This window comes from Cetorhinus maximus, unplaced genomic scaffold, assembly GCF_964194155.1.
Source record: "Cetorhinus maximus unplaced genomic scaffold, sCetMax3.hap1.1 HAP1_SCAFFOLD_243, whole genome shotgun sequence".
Classification (NCBI taxonomy): domain Eukaryota; kingdom Metazoa; phylum Chordata; class Chondrichthyes; order Lamniformes; family Cetorhinidae; genus Cetorhinus; species Cetorhinus maximus.
This window is the reverse complement of record NW_027596206.1, coordinates 432,112-449,464: the sequence shown is the minus strand read 5'-3', so window position 1 is coordinate 449,464 and position 17,353 is coordinate 432,112. Positions and strand designations below refer to the sequence as shown.

The 17,353-nt window shown below is 47.7% G+C and overlaps 1 protein-coding gene across 1 annotated transcript; it reads left to right on the top strand.

The window, feature by feature from the left end:
- Positions 1-7,499: 7,499 nt before the first annotated feature.
- LOC144673070 (paired box protein Pax-7-like) lies at positions 7,500-17,321 on the top strand. Its single transcript, XM_078535065.1, has 5 exons — positions 7,500-7,584; positions 9,175-9,410; positions 10,641-10,767; positions 11,974-12,102; positions 17,311-17,321. The coding sequence occupies exons 1-5, from the start codon at positions 7,500-7,502 to the stop codon at positions 17,319-17,321; spliced, it is 588 nt and encodes a 195-aa protein (XP_078391191.1).
- Positions 17,322-17,353: the final 32 nt, after the last annotated feature.

Sequence of the window (17,353 nt, the reverse complement as noted above, 5' to 3'; positions counted from 1 at the left end):
CCAATGATAACCTGATATTTTTGCTTAATGAAGCCAGCACAGAGCACACGCCTCCGAGATATTTCTCTGCTCGAAAGCTGCACCTGTGCAGCCTGATTGAAGTTTTAATGTGTTTAAATACATTTACATTTGTTTGGTCATGGTGACAAGATGCTCTTTGATCTTTGGTTTATTAACTGTGATGAAGCCAGATTCTAGATTTTGCTGTTTTGTGAAACAGAGACAGCTTTAGAATTGTACTCGCCCGCACTCTGTCTCTCACCTGTTGTCAATGTACAACCAAGATTACAGACAACAGGAGCCTGTGTGGGGCCCACACAAAATCACCTGAGGAAGCAACCAGGGATTTTCTCTCAATATCACCGCAACTACGGATAGACAGTGTCAGTAAACTTTGCACCTAGAGAGTGGGGCTTCAAGACCGCATCTAGTCACATTTATATTTAGGTGCAATGTTTATATTCCTGAGTATTCCAGCACCTCTCAGCAGGCTTCAGATTTTTGAATGTTGCTATAACTGCTTACTGGCGACTGATGTAATTATACATTGAGGACTAGATATTGGGTTCTAAAATACCTGAATACTGAGGCTGTTATAACTGGATAATGGAGATTAACAAAACTGGATATAAGGGATAATATGACAGAATAGTGAGGGCTGATATAGCAGGATATTAGAGTTTAATAGAACCGGATATAGGGATAATAATGGCTGTAAGTGAGGACTGAGATAATTGGATATTGGAGTTTGGTGGGCTGGATGTTGATACTAATATATCCAGATTTTGCACAATTGGTGCAGGTGCATATTAAAAAGCAATTTAACACAATATTTGGAGACTGATAATAGCTAGTTATTAGGGATAACATGATAGGACTGAAGTAACTGGATATTGGAGGCAGTTGTAGTGAATGATGGTATAAATATAACTGTACAAGGGTGTATAACTGGATATTTAATGAAGATAATGAATACTGGAAACTAATGCACCTGAATCCTGAAGATGAACACGACTGGATATTAGAGACTGATATAACCAGACAAGTTATTGGAGATGAATATACTTGAACATTGGGAACTGTACAACTGAATTTTCATCACTGATATAAGTGAATATCAGGAAGTGATTTAACTGGATATTGAGAATGAATGAGTGGCAGTTGGAACTGATAAATCTGATATTGAGGATTGACAAAACTGCATTTTTGGAACAAATATAACTCAATATTGGAATGATGTAACTAAGTACTGGAGCTGGTAGCTAGATATTAGGGATGAATATAACTTATTATTGGGCTTTGGTGCAACTGGATTTTGGTGAATAATAGTGAATATTGGGATTGCTATATTTTGACATTAGGGCTGATATTCTGGGGACTAATATGACTGGATATAGAGAAGTAATAAGTGGATATTCATAACTCATACAATGATATTGTATGTGTGTGTATGTGTGTGTGCGCAAGTCTGTGTGTTTGTGTATTTACGGATGGGTGAATCATTTTACCAACTGATATGGCTGGATGTTAGAAACCAGTAGGACTGGACATTAGAAACTTAAAACTGGATGTGGGGAAATGCCATAACTGAATATGGGGGTCAAAATAACTGAATACTGGTGACAGTGATATTGGGATATGGATGCCTGATATATCTGAAAACTGCAGGCTGATGTAGGTGGACATTGGAAACTGATTTAATTAGATATTGGAGAATTTATAACTGAATATTTGGGGCTGATATAATTGGATATTAGGGACTGGCTTAACTAGATAGTGGCACTGCTATAGCTGGTCATTCGGGGTTGACATAACTTGGTAGGAGGGATTATTGGAACTCATGCTGGAGAGTAATGAGTGCCTTCCTGTGTAGGAATACTGACTCAATAAATACAAGATAAATTGTACTCCTGTTCGGGAGCTGGAACCCGGGAGGACGAGTCTCCTCCTTGTCACGAAAGCCATGTCCGCTTTCGCTTTCCCGGTGTTATACAGGCAGCTCCCAACATTGCTCATTACATCAATTCGCTCACATAGGATTTGAACCGGGTTTAACAGACACGAGAAGCAGCGCCCGGAATATGATTAGGGTTAGAATGGAGATTGGGGTTAGATTTTAATTGGGGTGCAGCCGGGTTAGAATCAGGTTGTTGGGGGTTAGGTTTGGGGGGTCAGAGGGGAGGTCCGGGTTTGAATGATAGTGGAAGGGGAGTGGAGTTAAAGTCAGGCTAGGGATCCGTACTCCAGTTAGGGGCCAGCAATAGCCAGAAACGATAGTTCACTGCCTGAACGGATTCTAAGCAGACTGCTAGCTCGACGGCGGAAACCGTCAACAGACTATCAGGGACCTGGAGCCGGAGGAATATTCTTTTCGAAAGCAATTCGAACACAACTGGATGGGTCCAAATATTTGTAACATTTTTATTGAAATAGAAAGATGATTGCAATTGAATTTCAAGGGCGATCCAGGTCTCAGCCCCGCTCTGGGTATCTGTCTGACACACACAGCACGACACTCTTTAGTTCCCAATTTTCATTTAGAAAGTTATTTATGGAACACACGCGCTGTTATTAACTTGGCGGGCGAATTATTCAGCCGAACTCGATACGAATTAAATAAAGATTAAGGGAGGGTGTGTGAAGCAAAGCGCAACTTTTTAAGATTCTTATTATTATAATTAACATCAGTGACATTTTGTAAAATAGCCATAACAGAACACATTTAATAAAGGGATCATCGATTGGTTCCTGGCACCAGTGATCAGTGTTGTATTACATTAGAACAATTAACATGCTCGGGAAGATCAGCAACTGAGGAGAAATTAAATCAGAAACTTTTGTGAGTCATTTTTGGTGATTCTAACAACAAGGTTGTGTTGTGTGTGGGGGGGGTGACGGGGGTGTGTATATGTTGTGTGTGTGTGTGTGTGAATGGTGTGTGTGCGTGCGTGGATGAGGTTTGTGTGGGGGGATGTGTGTGTGTGTGTGTATGTGTGGATGAGGGTGTGTATTTGTGGATGTGTATATGTGCACATTTGTGTGTGTGTGCACGTGTGTGTGTATGCACGTGTGTGCGCGCGCACATTTGTGTGTGTGCAGTTGTGTGTGTGCACATGTATGTGTGCATGTGTGTGTCTTTGTGTCTCTAAGCCTTTGTGTTTGTGCATTTAGGATGCCTGTATGTCCACGTATGTGTGTGTGCATTTGTGTGTCCTTGTGTGTCTAAGTCTTTGTATTCGTGTGTTTATGGATGCCTGTATGTACACGTGTGTGTGTGTGTGTGTGTGTGTCAGGGTGTGTATATGTCCATGTATGTATTTATGGATATGTATGCATAAGTCCATGCCTTTTTGTGTGTGAGCGGTGGAGGGGAGGTTGGGGAGGTGGTATGTGCATGATTGTGTGGTTGGCTGTGTGCATGCGTCTGCATCTGTGTGTGTGTGTGTTGGGTGGTGGTGTCTGTATGTGAGTGAGTGTGTGTGCAGGTATTTGAAGGGGTTGTCTGTACGTTTGAGTGGAGTGGGGCTGTCCGCATGTGTGTTTATGTGTGTGTGTCTGTCAGGTGTGTCTGCAAGTATGTGGGTGTTTACGGGGTGGGGGATGTCTGTATGTGTGTGGGTCTGAGTGAGTGTGTGTTTGTGTGCATGTGTATTTATGTCTGTGTACCTGCGTGTCTAAGTCTTTGTGTTTGTCTGTTTATGGATGTCTGTATGTACACGTGGATGTGTGTGTGCCTGTTTTCTGTGTGGGTGTTTGTGTGGGGGTGTGATTGTGTGTGGGGTGTGTGATTGTGTGTGGGGCGTGTGTTTGTGTGTGGGTATGTGTGTTTGTATGTGTGTGGGGCATGTTTTGTTTGTGTATGTGTGTGTTCGTGTGCATGTGGGGTTGGGTGTTTGTGTGGGTGTGTATATGTTTGTGTGTGGGGAGTGTGTTTGTGTGGAGGTTGTGTGTGTGGGGTGGGGTGTTGTGTGTTTGGTTGAGGGTGGTGTTTGTGTGGGGGGGAGTGTGTGTGGGGGGGTGTTTGTGGGGGTGTGAGTGTTGGGGGAGGATGTGTGTGTGTGTGGGGGGGGGTGTTTGTGTGTGTGTGTGTCTGGGGGTTTTGTGCATGGGAAGTGTGTGTTTGTGTGGGGGGGTGCTTGTGTATATGTGTGGGGTGTTTGTGTGTGTGTGTGGGGGGTGTTTGTGTGTTTGTGGGGGGGGGGTTGTGTGTGTGGGGGGTGTTTGTGTGTGGGGGGCGGTGAATGTGTGTTTAGGGGGTGTTTGGGTGTGTGAGGGGGAGGGGATGTGTTTGTGTGTGTGGGGAGTTGTTTGTGTATGTGTGTGTAGGGGGGTGGGTGTTTGTGTGTGTATGTTTGGGTGTGTGTGTATGTACGTGTGGGGGGCATGGGTGTTTGTGTGTGTGTTTGGGCGTGTGTGTGTTTTGGGGGGGGGGGTGTTTTGTGGGGGTGCGTGTGTGGCAGGGGGTGTGTGTGTGTATGTGTTTGTGTGTGTGTGGGGGGGGTAGGGGGTGTTTGTGTGTGTATGTTTGGGTGGGTGTGTGTGGGGGGGTGGGGGGTGTATATGGGGTGAGGGGGGCGTGGGGGGTGTGTGTGGGGTAGTGGGTGTTTGTATGTGTGTGTGGGGGTGTGTTTGGGGGTGTGTGTGTGTGGTAGGGGTGATTGTGTATGTGGTTGGGGGTGGGGGTGTGGGGGTGTGTGTGGGGGGGTGGAGGTGTGTTTGGGGTGTGTGTGTGGGGTAGGGGGTGTTTGTGTAAATGTGTGTGGGGGGTGTGGGGGTGTGTTTGGGGGTGGGGGGGTGGGGGTGTGTTTGGGGGTAGGGGTGTGTTTGGGGGTGGGGGGGTGGGGGTATGTTTGGGGATGTGTTTGGGGGTGGGGGTGTGTTTGGGGGTGGGGGGGTGGGGGTGTATTTGGGGGTGTATGTGTGGGGTGGGGAGTGTTTGAGTATATGTGTGTGGGGGGTTGGGGGTGTGTTTGGGGGTGGGGGGTGGGGGTGTGTTTGGGGGTGGGGGGTTGGGGGTATGTTTGGGGGTGGGGGTGGGGTGTGTTTGGGAGTGGGGGTGTATTTGGGGGGGTGTGGGGTAGGGGGGTTTGGGGGTGGGGGTGTGTTTTGGGACGGGGGTGTATTTGGGGGTGGGGGTGTGTTTGGGGGTGGGGTGTATTTGGGGGTGGGGGTGTGTTTGGGGGTGGGGGGTTGGGTGTGTGTTTGGAGGTGGGGGTGTATTTGGGGGGGTGTGGGGTAGGGTGGTTTGGGGGTGGGGGTGTGTTTTGGGGCGGGGGTGTATTTGGGGGTGGGGGTGTGTTTGGGGGTGGGGGTGTGTTTGGGGGTGGGGGTGTGTTTGGGGGTGGGGGTGGATTTGGGGGTGGGGTGTATTTGGGGGTGGGGGTGTGTTTGAGGGTGGGGGGGTGGGGGTGTGTTTGGGGGTAGGGGTGGATTTGGGGGTGGGGGTGTATTTGGGGGGGTGTGTGGGGTAGCAGGTGTGTTTGGGGGTGGGGGTGTGGGGGGGTGGGGGTGTATTTGGGGGTGTTTGGGGGGGTGTGTGTGGGGTGGGGGGTTGGGGGTGTTTGGGGTGTGTGTGTGTGGGGTGGGGGTGTGTGGGGGTGTGTGTTGGGGGTGGGGGGGTGTTTTGGGGGTGGGGGGGTGGGGGTGTGTTTGGGGTTGGGGGGGTGTTTGGGGGTGGGGGGGTAGGGGTGTGTTTGGGGGTGGGGGTGTACTTGGGGGTGTATTTGGGGGTGGGGGCTGTGGGGTGGGGGGTGTTTGACAGGAGCTGCTGCTGGTCTGTACTTTTCGTGCTTGGGAAGGAGTTTCAGCCGCAGCTTCTCAGAGGGAGGGAGGTTATTTTTCAAATTCATCAAAAAGATTCGAGTCTTGTAAACCGCCACCTTCTCCAAAAATGCCTGTGCTCCACATGATGGGGAGAGTCTCATCTCAAACCCGCGCTCCCGCTCTCTGAATGAACGGCCTGTTTGAACTGAACCAAAGCCCCCTTTCCTTATCCATGTTTCCCGGGTGTAAGTGAGGTCAGGTTAACGAGCTAATACCACCGGGAATTAAACCACCCCGGCCGCCTGGTCAAATTCATTTTGAAATGTATTGGAAAGAAAGTTGGGAGCAGAATGGATTGATATAGGCAGGAGAGGAGAGCGCTCTGGGGGACATGTAGGAAGGAGATGGAGGGAAAGGCGAGTCTAACAGACCCTGGCATAAAACAAATCCCTCATTGTTATCATCAACATATGAACAGTTACATTACATCCTTAAATGTAGCTTCACCGTGTAATAGTCCTGAATAAACCTCCCCCACAACCCAAATCTGAGGGATACTGACTCTCGATCAATTTCAGTCGCCGAAACTACAACATTAAAAAGCGAATTAATGTTAAATGACACAGCCTAAATAGGGGCTCAGAAACTGCCAGTAATAGCGGGGTTTGTACACCAAAATCAGACAAGCGTGTTCAGTGACAGCAAGTCAGGTCGCGGAGGCCAGGCGTTTCGCTTCTGGACAAGGCGTTGAGTGCCGGGGTTGTTAAATAAAGTGTTTTGGACATTGGGGTGAGTCTGAAACCTCCAATCCTTCGGACTGAAGTTTAGTGAATGATGCATGTGTGGTTCCCATTGGAGAGAGGGCAGGGAGGACTCGTCCTGTTTATACAGAGAAACTTCCAGCTCTTGTTCGTGTTTTGTTTTTATTTAACTGGTAGCAGTTTTAATTCTTTTTTTTTAAATTGTTTTAAGAAAACATCTGTTTGGGTTGAAAACGAGGCAGCGATAGAGTGAGTGTGGAGAGTGTGATCGGGGCCTGAAGTCTGTCTCCCACTGTCATTGGCGCGTTGGCTTGTCAGCGTATCGCTCCCTCCTCATAAATAAAAGAATCAGCCCGAGCCTATCAGAGTTTAAACTCCTCTCCTCCGGCACACTGCGCCTCGACATTGCCCAGCTTCCTGGAGACTTTCACCAGGTTGAAAACTTTTTCAGATAACAGCATTAAAACAATCAGGGGTGAGGAGGTGTCCTAACCAAGACAGGAAAGTTTATTGGGGAGGGGATTGCTACAGCAGAGAACAGTCAAGGATTCCTTTTACAACTGCTTCCCCCTCTCTCCCGCCACCAGCTCCCTCCAACTCCCCCCCACCCACCCCCCAAACAACTTTCCCTTCAGCCTTCTTAACTCCTCACCTCACTCTCTAAGAAACTTCTTTTTTCAGGAAGATCATAGCGTGGGTCCAGGCCGAGTCGGCGGAAGACCAACAACAGCAGCAACAGCAACAGCGGCGGATTCAGACTGACAAGCCTCAAATCACCAGGGGCCTCGGAGACTTCTCCATCCATCCAGCCTGTCCTCAGGATTTTGTGATTCGTTCATTTTGTGTGTGTGTGTGTGTGATTCTCTCCTTCTGACCCCCCCCTACCCACCCACCCACCAACAACCAACTCTTCCCCCCCACCCCATCCACCCACGCTCTCCCCCCCATTCCATCCGTCTCCATACCGATTCTAGAATGACCTCTCTAAGCGGGACAGCACCGCGGATGATGCGCCCGAGTCCAGGTCAGAATTATAACAGGACCGGCTTTCCTCTGGAAGGTATGTCTGCTTTAGACAACGGTGTGTCTCACTTTCGTTTAAAAACAAAATGCATTGAAATCTTCAAAGTGCAAACAAGCCTAGGTGAAAGGGGGGTGGGGGGGGGGGGAATGCATTCGTATTTTGAGTAGGAGTTAAATAACTTTACATTAAAAAAAAATAACATTTGCTAACCAGGTTTGTGAGGGAGGGTGGGTGGTGGTGTTAGAGTTGGTTTAGTTCCCCTAGAGTGTGTCTTATTCTAGTGCACCTGCTTTAACATAAGGTATTCGTGTATCTTGAATTAATTGGCACTGGGCATTTTAGTGCTGATGTTATTTTTGTGATAAGGTTTCCAAGCACGTGCAGCCATGCACCGAGTGATGGTGATGTTGGGTTAGGGATGCAATTGAAGCAGTCGCTGCTTCTCCAGCCGCGGGAGTCCGTGATCAAGGAGAAATTCGTAAAAGCCCACAAGCCGCGCCTGGCGTAAAACACACAAACTGGGCGGATTTGGTGAAGTGCATCATTCAGCACATTGAAGTGAAGAAATAGTCAGGAGAGGGATAAGGGGGATTACTCCAATATTTGCACAACATGACTGGGAATAATGAGTGAAGAAAGTGTTACAGTTTCTAGTGCCTATCGAGTGTAGAAATTGGCCACTTAGAGATGTTCGGGAGGGGTGAGCTGTGTCCAAGCGAAACCGCATCTGCTGGTCATCATTACTTTAAATTAGCAATGCCTGATTCTGATTAAGAAATAGAGCTCCAATCTGTTGGTAGAGAGGCGATGCTAGTGTCTGGTCGCCTTCTGTGTATTTTTATTCCGTCTCGCCTTTTATCCATTAAATACAACTAGCACTCTTCATTTAGTAAAAGTAAACCTTTCCTGGAGAAACGAATTTATTAAAGCCCATTTCGTTAACTGAGGCCCACCTTTAACTGGGAAATGGCACTTTTTTTTAATGCAGAGGTCGCCCCGATTTGTAAGGAGTGAATCTATTAAATTAGTGTGATTTTTTTTCTTTTTTTCTTTCCCCCAATTCTACAGCGAGGTTTGTAAGTCTTTCAGGAGCGGATCCCCTCAGTCAGCCCGGTCTAGAAAGTCCCAACTTTAATGACATTTCCAGGCCGTTTGGTCAAAAGAGTCTCCATCTCAACTGGAGTTTGCGACCATCTCAACTGGAGCTGAACACGGAATTCCCTCACGCCTCTCCCCCCCTCCCTTAATTAATAGGAAAATGTTTACATGGCAAGTTAGAATTAAATTTAATATTACACTTCTTAAACAGCGCAGGAGATGCCCGGTTGCTAAACTTGGTGTGGTTGAGTCTGGAGCCGAGCCGGCAGTACAATACACACCTGTTTGCAAAGCTGCGTTCATCTGTTCTCCAGTCATCACAATGTTGGGGACAGATAGAGATTGAACGAGTCTTTAGGGGGAAATAAGATCTCCTAATTAAAACGGCAATGTGATAATAAAAGTGATAGCGCTGCACATCATTATTGGGCAGATTTAAAGCTGACAGATCCGTTACTGGTTTCTTGTGTAGACTTATTACAGTGTTTTACTCGATCATTTTCTCCCTCTCTCTCTCCCTCTAACCAGTGTCCACGCCTCTGGGTCAGGGGAGAGTTAACCAGCTGGGCGGAGTGTTCATTAACGGCAGGCCCCTACCGAACCATATCCGACACAAAATCGTGGAGATGGCCCATCACGGTATCCGGCCCTGTGTCATCTCCAGGCAGCTGCGAGTCTCTCACGGCTGCGTCTCCAAAATCCTCTGTCGCTACCAGGAGACGGGCTCGATCCGGCCCGGGGCAATCGGAGGCAGCAAACCCAGGGTGAGTGGAGGAAATGGAGGGGCTGGGGGGTATTGGGTGGGTGGGGGGTGGGTGCCGAGGCGACCCTCCGGCAGGTCAGAGTGATGGAGGAACAGAAACATACAATGTGGAGGGGAGAGAGCAATGTGCAACTCGAGAGGCAACTCAGAGAGAAAAACAAAATCACCTCCCATCCTCTCGGCAGTTTTAAGCACAGTTGAAGTATTATTTTGTTCACTCATTCGGGCCCCGCCGGCTGGGTCAGCGTTTATTGCCCATCCCTCATTGCCCCTTGAGAAGGTGGGTTCACTCCACATTGTCCCAAACACTCTCACCACCACCCACAACCCCCAGTTTTGGAGATTCCTGGTGAACCTAGAAAAAAAAAAGCATCAACAGCAATAAAAATAAGTTGCAACTTTTAAACGGTCAGAACAACAAAACCCCAGAGAGTCCCAACCCGAGGAAGGCCGGGACTTTCCACTCAGTGTTTGCTTTATTTCCCTAGTAAATCCGCAAAACTCCCGGCGAAAAAGAAAACTTTCCTCCAAACGATTATTGTAGCTTTTTAAAAGACATATATATAATATATATAATATATAATATGTTTTCTAAAGGGCGAGCGTGCTATGGGTGACACGGAGGAAGGTCATTCCGATAAACTCCTGAGTGTTTCGGATGCTTGACCGACAAATATACCCCCCACCCCCACCCCCCCCCCCCAACCCCCCAAGGGGCTCCCATTCTTCCCAGTCACACAGACAATCACAGTAAGCCTGTACCCCCCAATAAAACCCCAGCAGTAACAGCGGTGAGGGCGAAGCCAGCTAAAGTGGAATTCAGTCGAGCTTCAGTTCCAATGCCGATGTCTGAGGGCATGAGCCAGCCTCAGCGCCCTCTCGGCACTTTACAACCAACCTCTTCTATGTCGCTTAAAGAAAGTGGCGTTTAAGAGGAAGAAAATTGGTATTTTGGGGACGGCCCTCCTTACCCACAATTAGACAGGACACATGGAAATTCACAACCAATAAATGTAACTCTTTTCAACAAAGGTGGATGTTAAAAGCGATTTCAGTGTTTTACAGACTATCAGTTAAAACGTTCTGATTTGAGACACTTTTGTGATTCTCACATCAATGAAATTAAAAGTTTATTTTTGTTCCTCCCCCCCCACCCGCCCCCCAACCAACCCCCACCGTCTGTATCTGTCTGTCTGTCTGTGTTCCCGTGTCTGTTCCCCCTCTAAAGCAGGTAGCAACGCCTGATGTGGAGAAGAAGATCGAGGAGTACAAGAGAGAAAACCCGGGGATGTTTAGCTGGGAGATCAGGGACAAGCTGCTGAAAGACGGTATCTGTGACAGGAGCACTGTACCTTCAGGTGAGCAGCAGCCCTCTACACCCCGAGCATGCACAGACAGAAACTGTCAGACAGCAACACACAACTTCCAATATTTTGCTCATTCATCCGCTTGGAGAGAGAGAGAGAGAGAGAAAACGATAGCAAAACTTAGCCGCGCCACAAACTGCAATTGTTAAAACGTTGGACTTGGCACAATTTTCACTGAAACTTAATCAGAAATTACACACATGTCAAGAGAAAACCGCGCGAACACAATTGGATTCATCTCTAAAAGGATTCCGGACAAATGAACCACCGCCTATTCCAGCCGGGTACCGGCAGATATACAGACTAACTTTCAGCTAAACTGTTCAAAGTTACAGGTTGGCTTTATTGGGGCATTTTTCCCACCCCCCCTACTCCACACCCAGCCACCCCCCCCACCCCCCCCACCCCACCCTCCACGGGTTTGTGTGACAATCCGGCTTCGAGGTGCCGGCGGGAAATATTCATCAGAGTATATTTTTTTTAGGATTTTTTTTATTTGCCTGTCGAGCAGTTTCGTGTTTTACAGCATTTTTTTTTTTGGTGATCATTTATCTTTCTTCCTGTCGCTTTACCCCCTGCACTCCCCCCAACACCACCCCCTCCCCCTGGCCGCCCCAGCACCGGCGATCGGTTTCTATCCCCATTCTGGAAATTGACTGGAAATTGACAGGTTGGAGGGAGGTAGGGCGAGGGGCGGAGGGGAAAAGCCTCAACACAACTCCGGCCCCCTCACTTAATGTCACCATAAACTGGGGGCGGGGAGAGAGAGAGAGGGGGGGGGGGAAAAACTTTTTCAGGCATAAGTTTGTGATATAAAAAATAATAATAATCATCACAATAATAACCAGCAGGGAAAATAATCGAAATTGTCAACAGTTCATTTTAAAGGGGGGGGGGGAATAAACAGCCTCGACTTTAATGTAAATGTTATTAAACCCCGTAAGTTTCAAAGAGCCGGTGATTTAAACCCGAAAGTGATTAAGTGGTTAACTGGACTGACCAGGAGACCAGGAGAATCGGCCGGTGGTGAATGGATTTGTTTTAAGGGTTTCTGATGCTTAAAGAGAATCGACAAGTAAATAAAATCATCCAAAGCCGCCGATATTCCTAGTTTCCTTTTTTTTCTAAAAAAAAAAATATATATATACACATAAATATATATAATTCTTTTATTTATTTATTTATTTCTTTTGAAAGTGAGTTCGATCAGTCGGGTGTTAAGAGCCAAGTTTGGAAGGAGAGATGATGACGAAGATATGGAGAAGAAAGAGGAAGAAGGGGGCAGAAAGACTAAGCATAGTATTGATGGAATCCTCGGGGAGAAAGGTAACTTTAACATTCGTGTTTTTATCCCCCCCCCCACCACCCACCCCCACCCCCACCACCCACCACCCACCTTGTTGGAGTTTAGTTGAGTTCCCCTTGTCTTTCTGCCGGTATTTGGGGGAAGGGGGGTGGTGAGTAAGAGTGTAGCTGGGGTTTGGGGGGAGAGGGGAGTGCTGAGTGGGTGGGAGGGAGGGGGGGGGGGTTTACAGGGAGGAAGGTATCCCCCCCCCCCCACCCACCCCCACCCCAACCCATCTCCACCCCCCCGAATCCACCTCAGTTTAGGTTTTCACAAATTTGGGAATTTCACGCCGGGAATCTTCTATTCCCTTTTTTTTTGGTCCCAAAAGAAGAAGAAAAAAACCCCACAACAAATTGGGAGAGTTTTTATTATAAATAAAATAATGCACCTGACCCACCGGCTGCATTCCCGCCTGGTTTGGACTCCCGCTTTCCTTTTTAATAATGGAATCAGGAATGGTTTTGTATCTGGTCGGGAATGTCCACACAGCCCCTGTGTTTGTTGTCACACATAATACCAGAGAATATATATACATATATAATATCCCAAACAGACATATATTCTCTGTACAATATCACAACCATGTGTGGGGTACAGTCCGTTCCTGACCTTCCCTAGCCAAGTTCGTCCCTTATATTAACACATCTCGGCCTGAGCCCCCACCTCCCCCCCAAAATAAAGTGTTTCGGTGGATTTGGCTGAACCTCTGCAAAAATAGCAAACCTTCCAACACACACACACACACACACACACGGGACAGTCCGAGTGGAGAGCGCTTTGGTGCAGGAAGTGGCGGAGCTGCTGACCCCTTTCCCTCTATCTTCTCTCCCTCCTCTCCCCTCCTCTCCCTCCCCTCCTCTCCCCCGCCCTTGGGCAGGCTGCGGACCATCAATTATTCACGGCGGAGTTTGACGGAGCTTAAATTAATTTGCGCCGAGGACAGATCGTTCTCCAGGTTTTCTTTAAACGGTCCCTTGAAACCGCGACTCTGACAGTGGGTCTGGACTTTGACAGTGGCGCTGGGCTCTGACAGTGGGTCTGGTCTCTGACAGTGAGTCTGGGCTCTGACAGTGGCGCTGGGCTCTGACAGTGGCGCTGGTCTCTGACAGTGAGTCTGGGCTCTGACAGTGGCGCTGGGCTCTGACAGTGGCGCTGGGCTCTGACAGTGGGTCTGGGCTCTGACAGTGGCGCTGGGCTCTGACAGTGGGTCTCTGACAGTGGCGCTGGGCTCTGACAGTGGGTCTCTGACAGTGGCGCTGGGCTCTGACAGTGGGTCTCTGACAGTGGCGCTGGGCTCTGACAGTGGGTCTCTGACAGTGGCGCTGGGCTCTGACAGTGGGTCTGGGCTCTGACAGTGGCGCTGGGCTCTGACAGTGGGTCTGGGCTCTGACAGTGGGTCTGGACTCTGACAGTGGCGCTGGGCTCTGACAGTGGGTCTGGTATCTGACAGTGAGTCTGGGCTCTGACAATGGGTCTGGGCTCTGACAGTGGCGCTGGGCTCTGACAGTGGCGCTGGGCTCTGACAGTGAGTCTGGGCTCTGACAGTGGGTCTGGGCTCTGACAGTGGCTCTGGGCTCTGACAGTGGTGCTGGGCTCTGACAGTGGCGCTGGGCTCTGACAGTGGGTCTCTGACAGTGGCGCTGGGCTCTGACAGTGGGTCTCTGACAGTGGTGCTGGGCTCTGACAGTGGGTCTCTGACAGTGGCGCTGGGCTCTGACAGTGGGTCTCTGACAGTGGGTCTGGGCTCTGACAGTGGGTCTGGGCTCTGACAGTGGCGCTGGGCTCTGACAGTGGGTCTGGGCTCTGACAGTGGGTCTGGGCTCTGACAGTGGGTCTGGGCTCTGACAGTGGGTCTCTGACAGTGGGTCTCTGACAGTGGGACTGGGCTCTGACAGTGGGTCTGGGCTCTGACAGTGGGTCTGGGCTCTGACAGTGGCGCTGGGCTCTGACAGTGGGTCTGGGCTCTGACAGTGGGTCTGGGCTCTGACAGTGGGTCTGGGCTCTGACAGTGGGTCTCTGACAGTGGGTCTCTGACAGTGGGACTGGGCTCTGACAGTGGGTCTGGGCTCTGACAGTGGGTCTGGGCTCTGACAGTGGGTCTGGGCTCCCCTGCCACTCAGTAACAATTAGGGAGGGAGGGAAGGAGAGGGAGAGATAGATCTCTGCAGGCTGATGAAAGGCGAGGAGATGGGACATTTACTCTGTTCGGGTGATCAAGGGGCAGACAAAGATTAGGGAGGGAGGTGGCTGGAGGGAGGGGGGGGGTGGTGATAAAGCAGGAATACTGCCGTTAGGAACGGAATTGGAGTGCTCGCTGTGAAAGGAAATGCCCAGGAAATATAGATCAGAAAAGTTATTAACTTGGATTTATTTGGTAATGCCCTTTGTTTGGGGAGATCAGGAATAAACCATGTGAGATGATTATTTTTAATGTCCATTAGGTTCGAATATTTGCCTTTGAATTTTCATGCATGTGGACTGATTTGACTAAAGGTCTGTGAGAGTAAATGCCGCTTTCTCACACACATGGCCCGACTCCGCTCCTTCCCCTCATCCTCTAAACTTACCTCCTCCCCGCCCCATAAATTGATTCAATCGGGTTATTCTCTTAAGTGTTGACGGGGGTGGGGGGATGAAGTTCTGCCGCTGATTTGTGTACCAACCCGAGATTATTCCTGGTCAAACTTTAGAGACAAGAATCAACTCGCTTTTGCTCCCCTTCATTCCTCGGATAGATTCAAATAAACACTTTCTCCCTCCCTCCCTCCCTCCCCACACAAAAAAAAGGACAAAAAACTGTCAAGCGCGATGTTCAAACATTTCTACTGGGTTCGACAAAAGAGTTTCTCGAAGACGGAGTCATTTCCAGACTTGGAGATGAACTTGAGTACAAAGAGCCTCGAGTCTATTGAAAATGTTTTAAAAGCTGAGATACAAAGGGGGACAGAGGCGAAGAGAGAGAGAGAGAGGGAGGGAGAGAGAGAGACAGCAGTCTGTTCTGAGGCAGGCAGAACCCGACATTCTCATTCAAGAAACCTGGGAGAGAGGCAAAAAATGTCAGAACAAAAGAGCGAGGGAGGAAATAATGGGAGTTTGGGAATGACATGAATAATGCAAATCTCCCCGCTGTTAGGAGTTTTGTAATATTATTGGGAAAGAATAACTGGCTGAAGGTACAAAACGATTTTTTAGAAAAAGCATTTAAAAACAGTCAATATTCATTTAGGGAGCAGATTTCGTGCAGTTCCTCCCCTCCACAACCCACCCCGGTCTCCTTCTAAGGCCCAGCCATTCAACATTTAAATCAAATTTAAACAAAAATAAACCTCTAGTGTCTCGCACAGGGACTGAAACGAGGGAAACGCTTCTCTCCGGGTTGCAAATGCTCCTGAAATAGGGGGAAATCTTTCAAATATTTTGCCAAGTTTTATTTAATCCGTTCTAGGATATTTTTTTTAAAAAAAAAAATAATGTTACCAATCTCGTGTTCTTCCCCCCCGAGAATTGTTAAAACGCTGTTTATTCGCGCGCCCTCCGCAATCCCCGGGTCTTTGATGCGAGAATTAAAATCGATGTATATAAATTAAAATGCGAGTAAAACAAGGTTAGCAACAATGTTAAATGGTATAATTTCGAAAGCCGTTATGCTGAGGTTTTAATCGATTCTAGACCTTGCCTGAAAAGGGGGTTTGCGTTTTTGGAAATCTGCTCACAGCCAAGAGAAACCATAAAAAAAAAATATTTGCAGACTTATTTGTTAATAGTCTGTCGTCCGGGTCCGTGTAGTTTAATTTGCAAAAAACACTTTCATGGGTTTTTTAAAAAAAATGTTTAAAAATCAGTTGCCAATTTAGCAAATTGCAACTTTCAAAAAACTTTTAATTCTTTTAAACTTACCTTAAGTTTCAGGTAGTGAGTTTTGGAGGCGGGTGGACATTCAGCTGTTTTGCTTTTTAAATAATTGTAGAACTACCTGGTGGCATCGCCGAAAGATCGGACGCTTTAATATTGAAAACGATATTTTAAAATGTTTGAATTGAGCGAGGGCCCCACACGTGCTGCGGTTTGGTTAAAAAGCTTTTAAAGAGGGAACCCGCGCTCAATGACTGCGAAAAGACTGATTTGTTTCCTTTTTATTAAGTTACGCCTGGGCGACGTGATGGTGTTGATATTTTTATACATCAACTTTTTGGTGGAAGTGTTTTTATATATATGTAACCAAAAAAAAAAGTCGACAACACTTTTGTTTTATTTTTTTTTAAAAAAACTTTTCTAAATGAAACCGATCGAGGCGGCCGGATGCTTAAAACCCACTGACGACCTTTGTGGTCCGTCCGTCTTTTCAAAGAGAGAGAGAGGGTGTAGCTGTCTAATTCGAACCATTCGTTGAGGTGGAACATTTTCGCCCATGTTCATCGGCAAGCCCTCCGCGCCGAACCTGGCTTCTAGAAACCTCCACCCTGTCCGAGTGCACAGGGCGAGCGGGAACCCCGCGCTGCTGTATACCAGCCGCGGGAGAGCCGAACGCCCACTCCTCACCCACCCCCATCGCAGCCTCTGGGGCCGCAGAGAACTTTTTTTTTTTAAAAAAAAGGAGCAACTTTATAGGCAACTTGGTGCATTATTATTTTTTTAAACCTTGGACTTTTCAATGCTCGCCTATAATGTCAGCTCAGTGAAAAGTGGCCCTGTCTCTTTAAACGATTTGTTTGGAATAATTATTTATATTTCCCAGAACCACAGGAAACCCAAATATAACTTAATTTGTGCCTTTTACGGCGGTAACTCGGGGCCGAGAGTCTGCTGCCCTTTCCTCTCTTCTCTTAAGCAAAGATTTTGCCGGACTTTCCTTTCTCTCTCATCTCTCTGACATTTAATAATGTTAAGGCTTATTACAGAAAGTAATGAAAACGCTGCTGTGTGAATGAGGGGCTGTGTTTTTGAGAAGTGTAATAGCTCCTAGCCATGGTTAGAAGTGTATTTAGCCCCAATCAGCCACTGTGGGGACTTTTAAGCACAAACGTTATGTTGAAGGGTTTTAAGGCAGATTAAATTGAGACCTTTTATTTCTTGCACTTTCATCTTTAAACGCTTTGCTGTGTAGCTGCAGGCGCAAATTCGCCAGATCTCAGTTCCTTTTATAGTACGTGATTTTTTTTTCATATACATGTATATATTATTTTTAGGACATATTTAGCATTTTGTCACATGCTCCTCCGACCCTCGTGC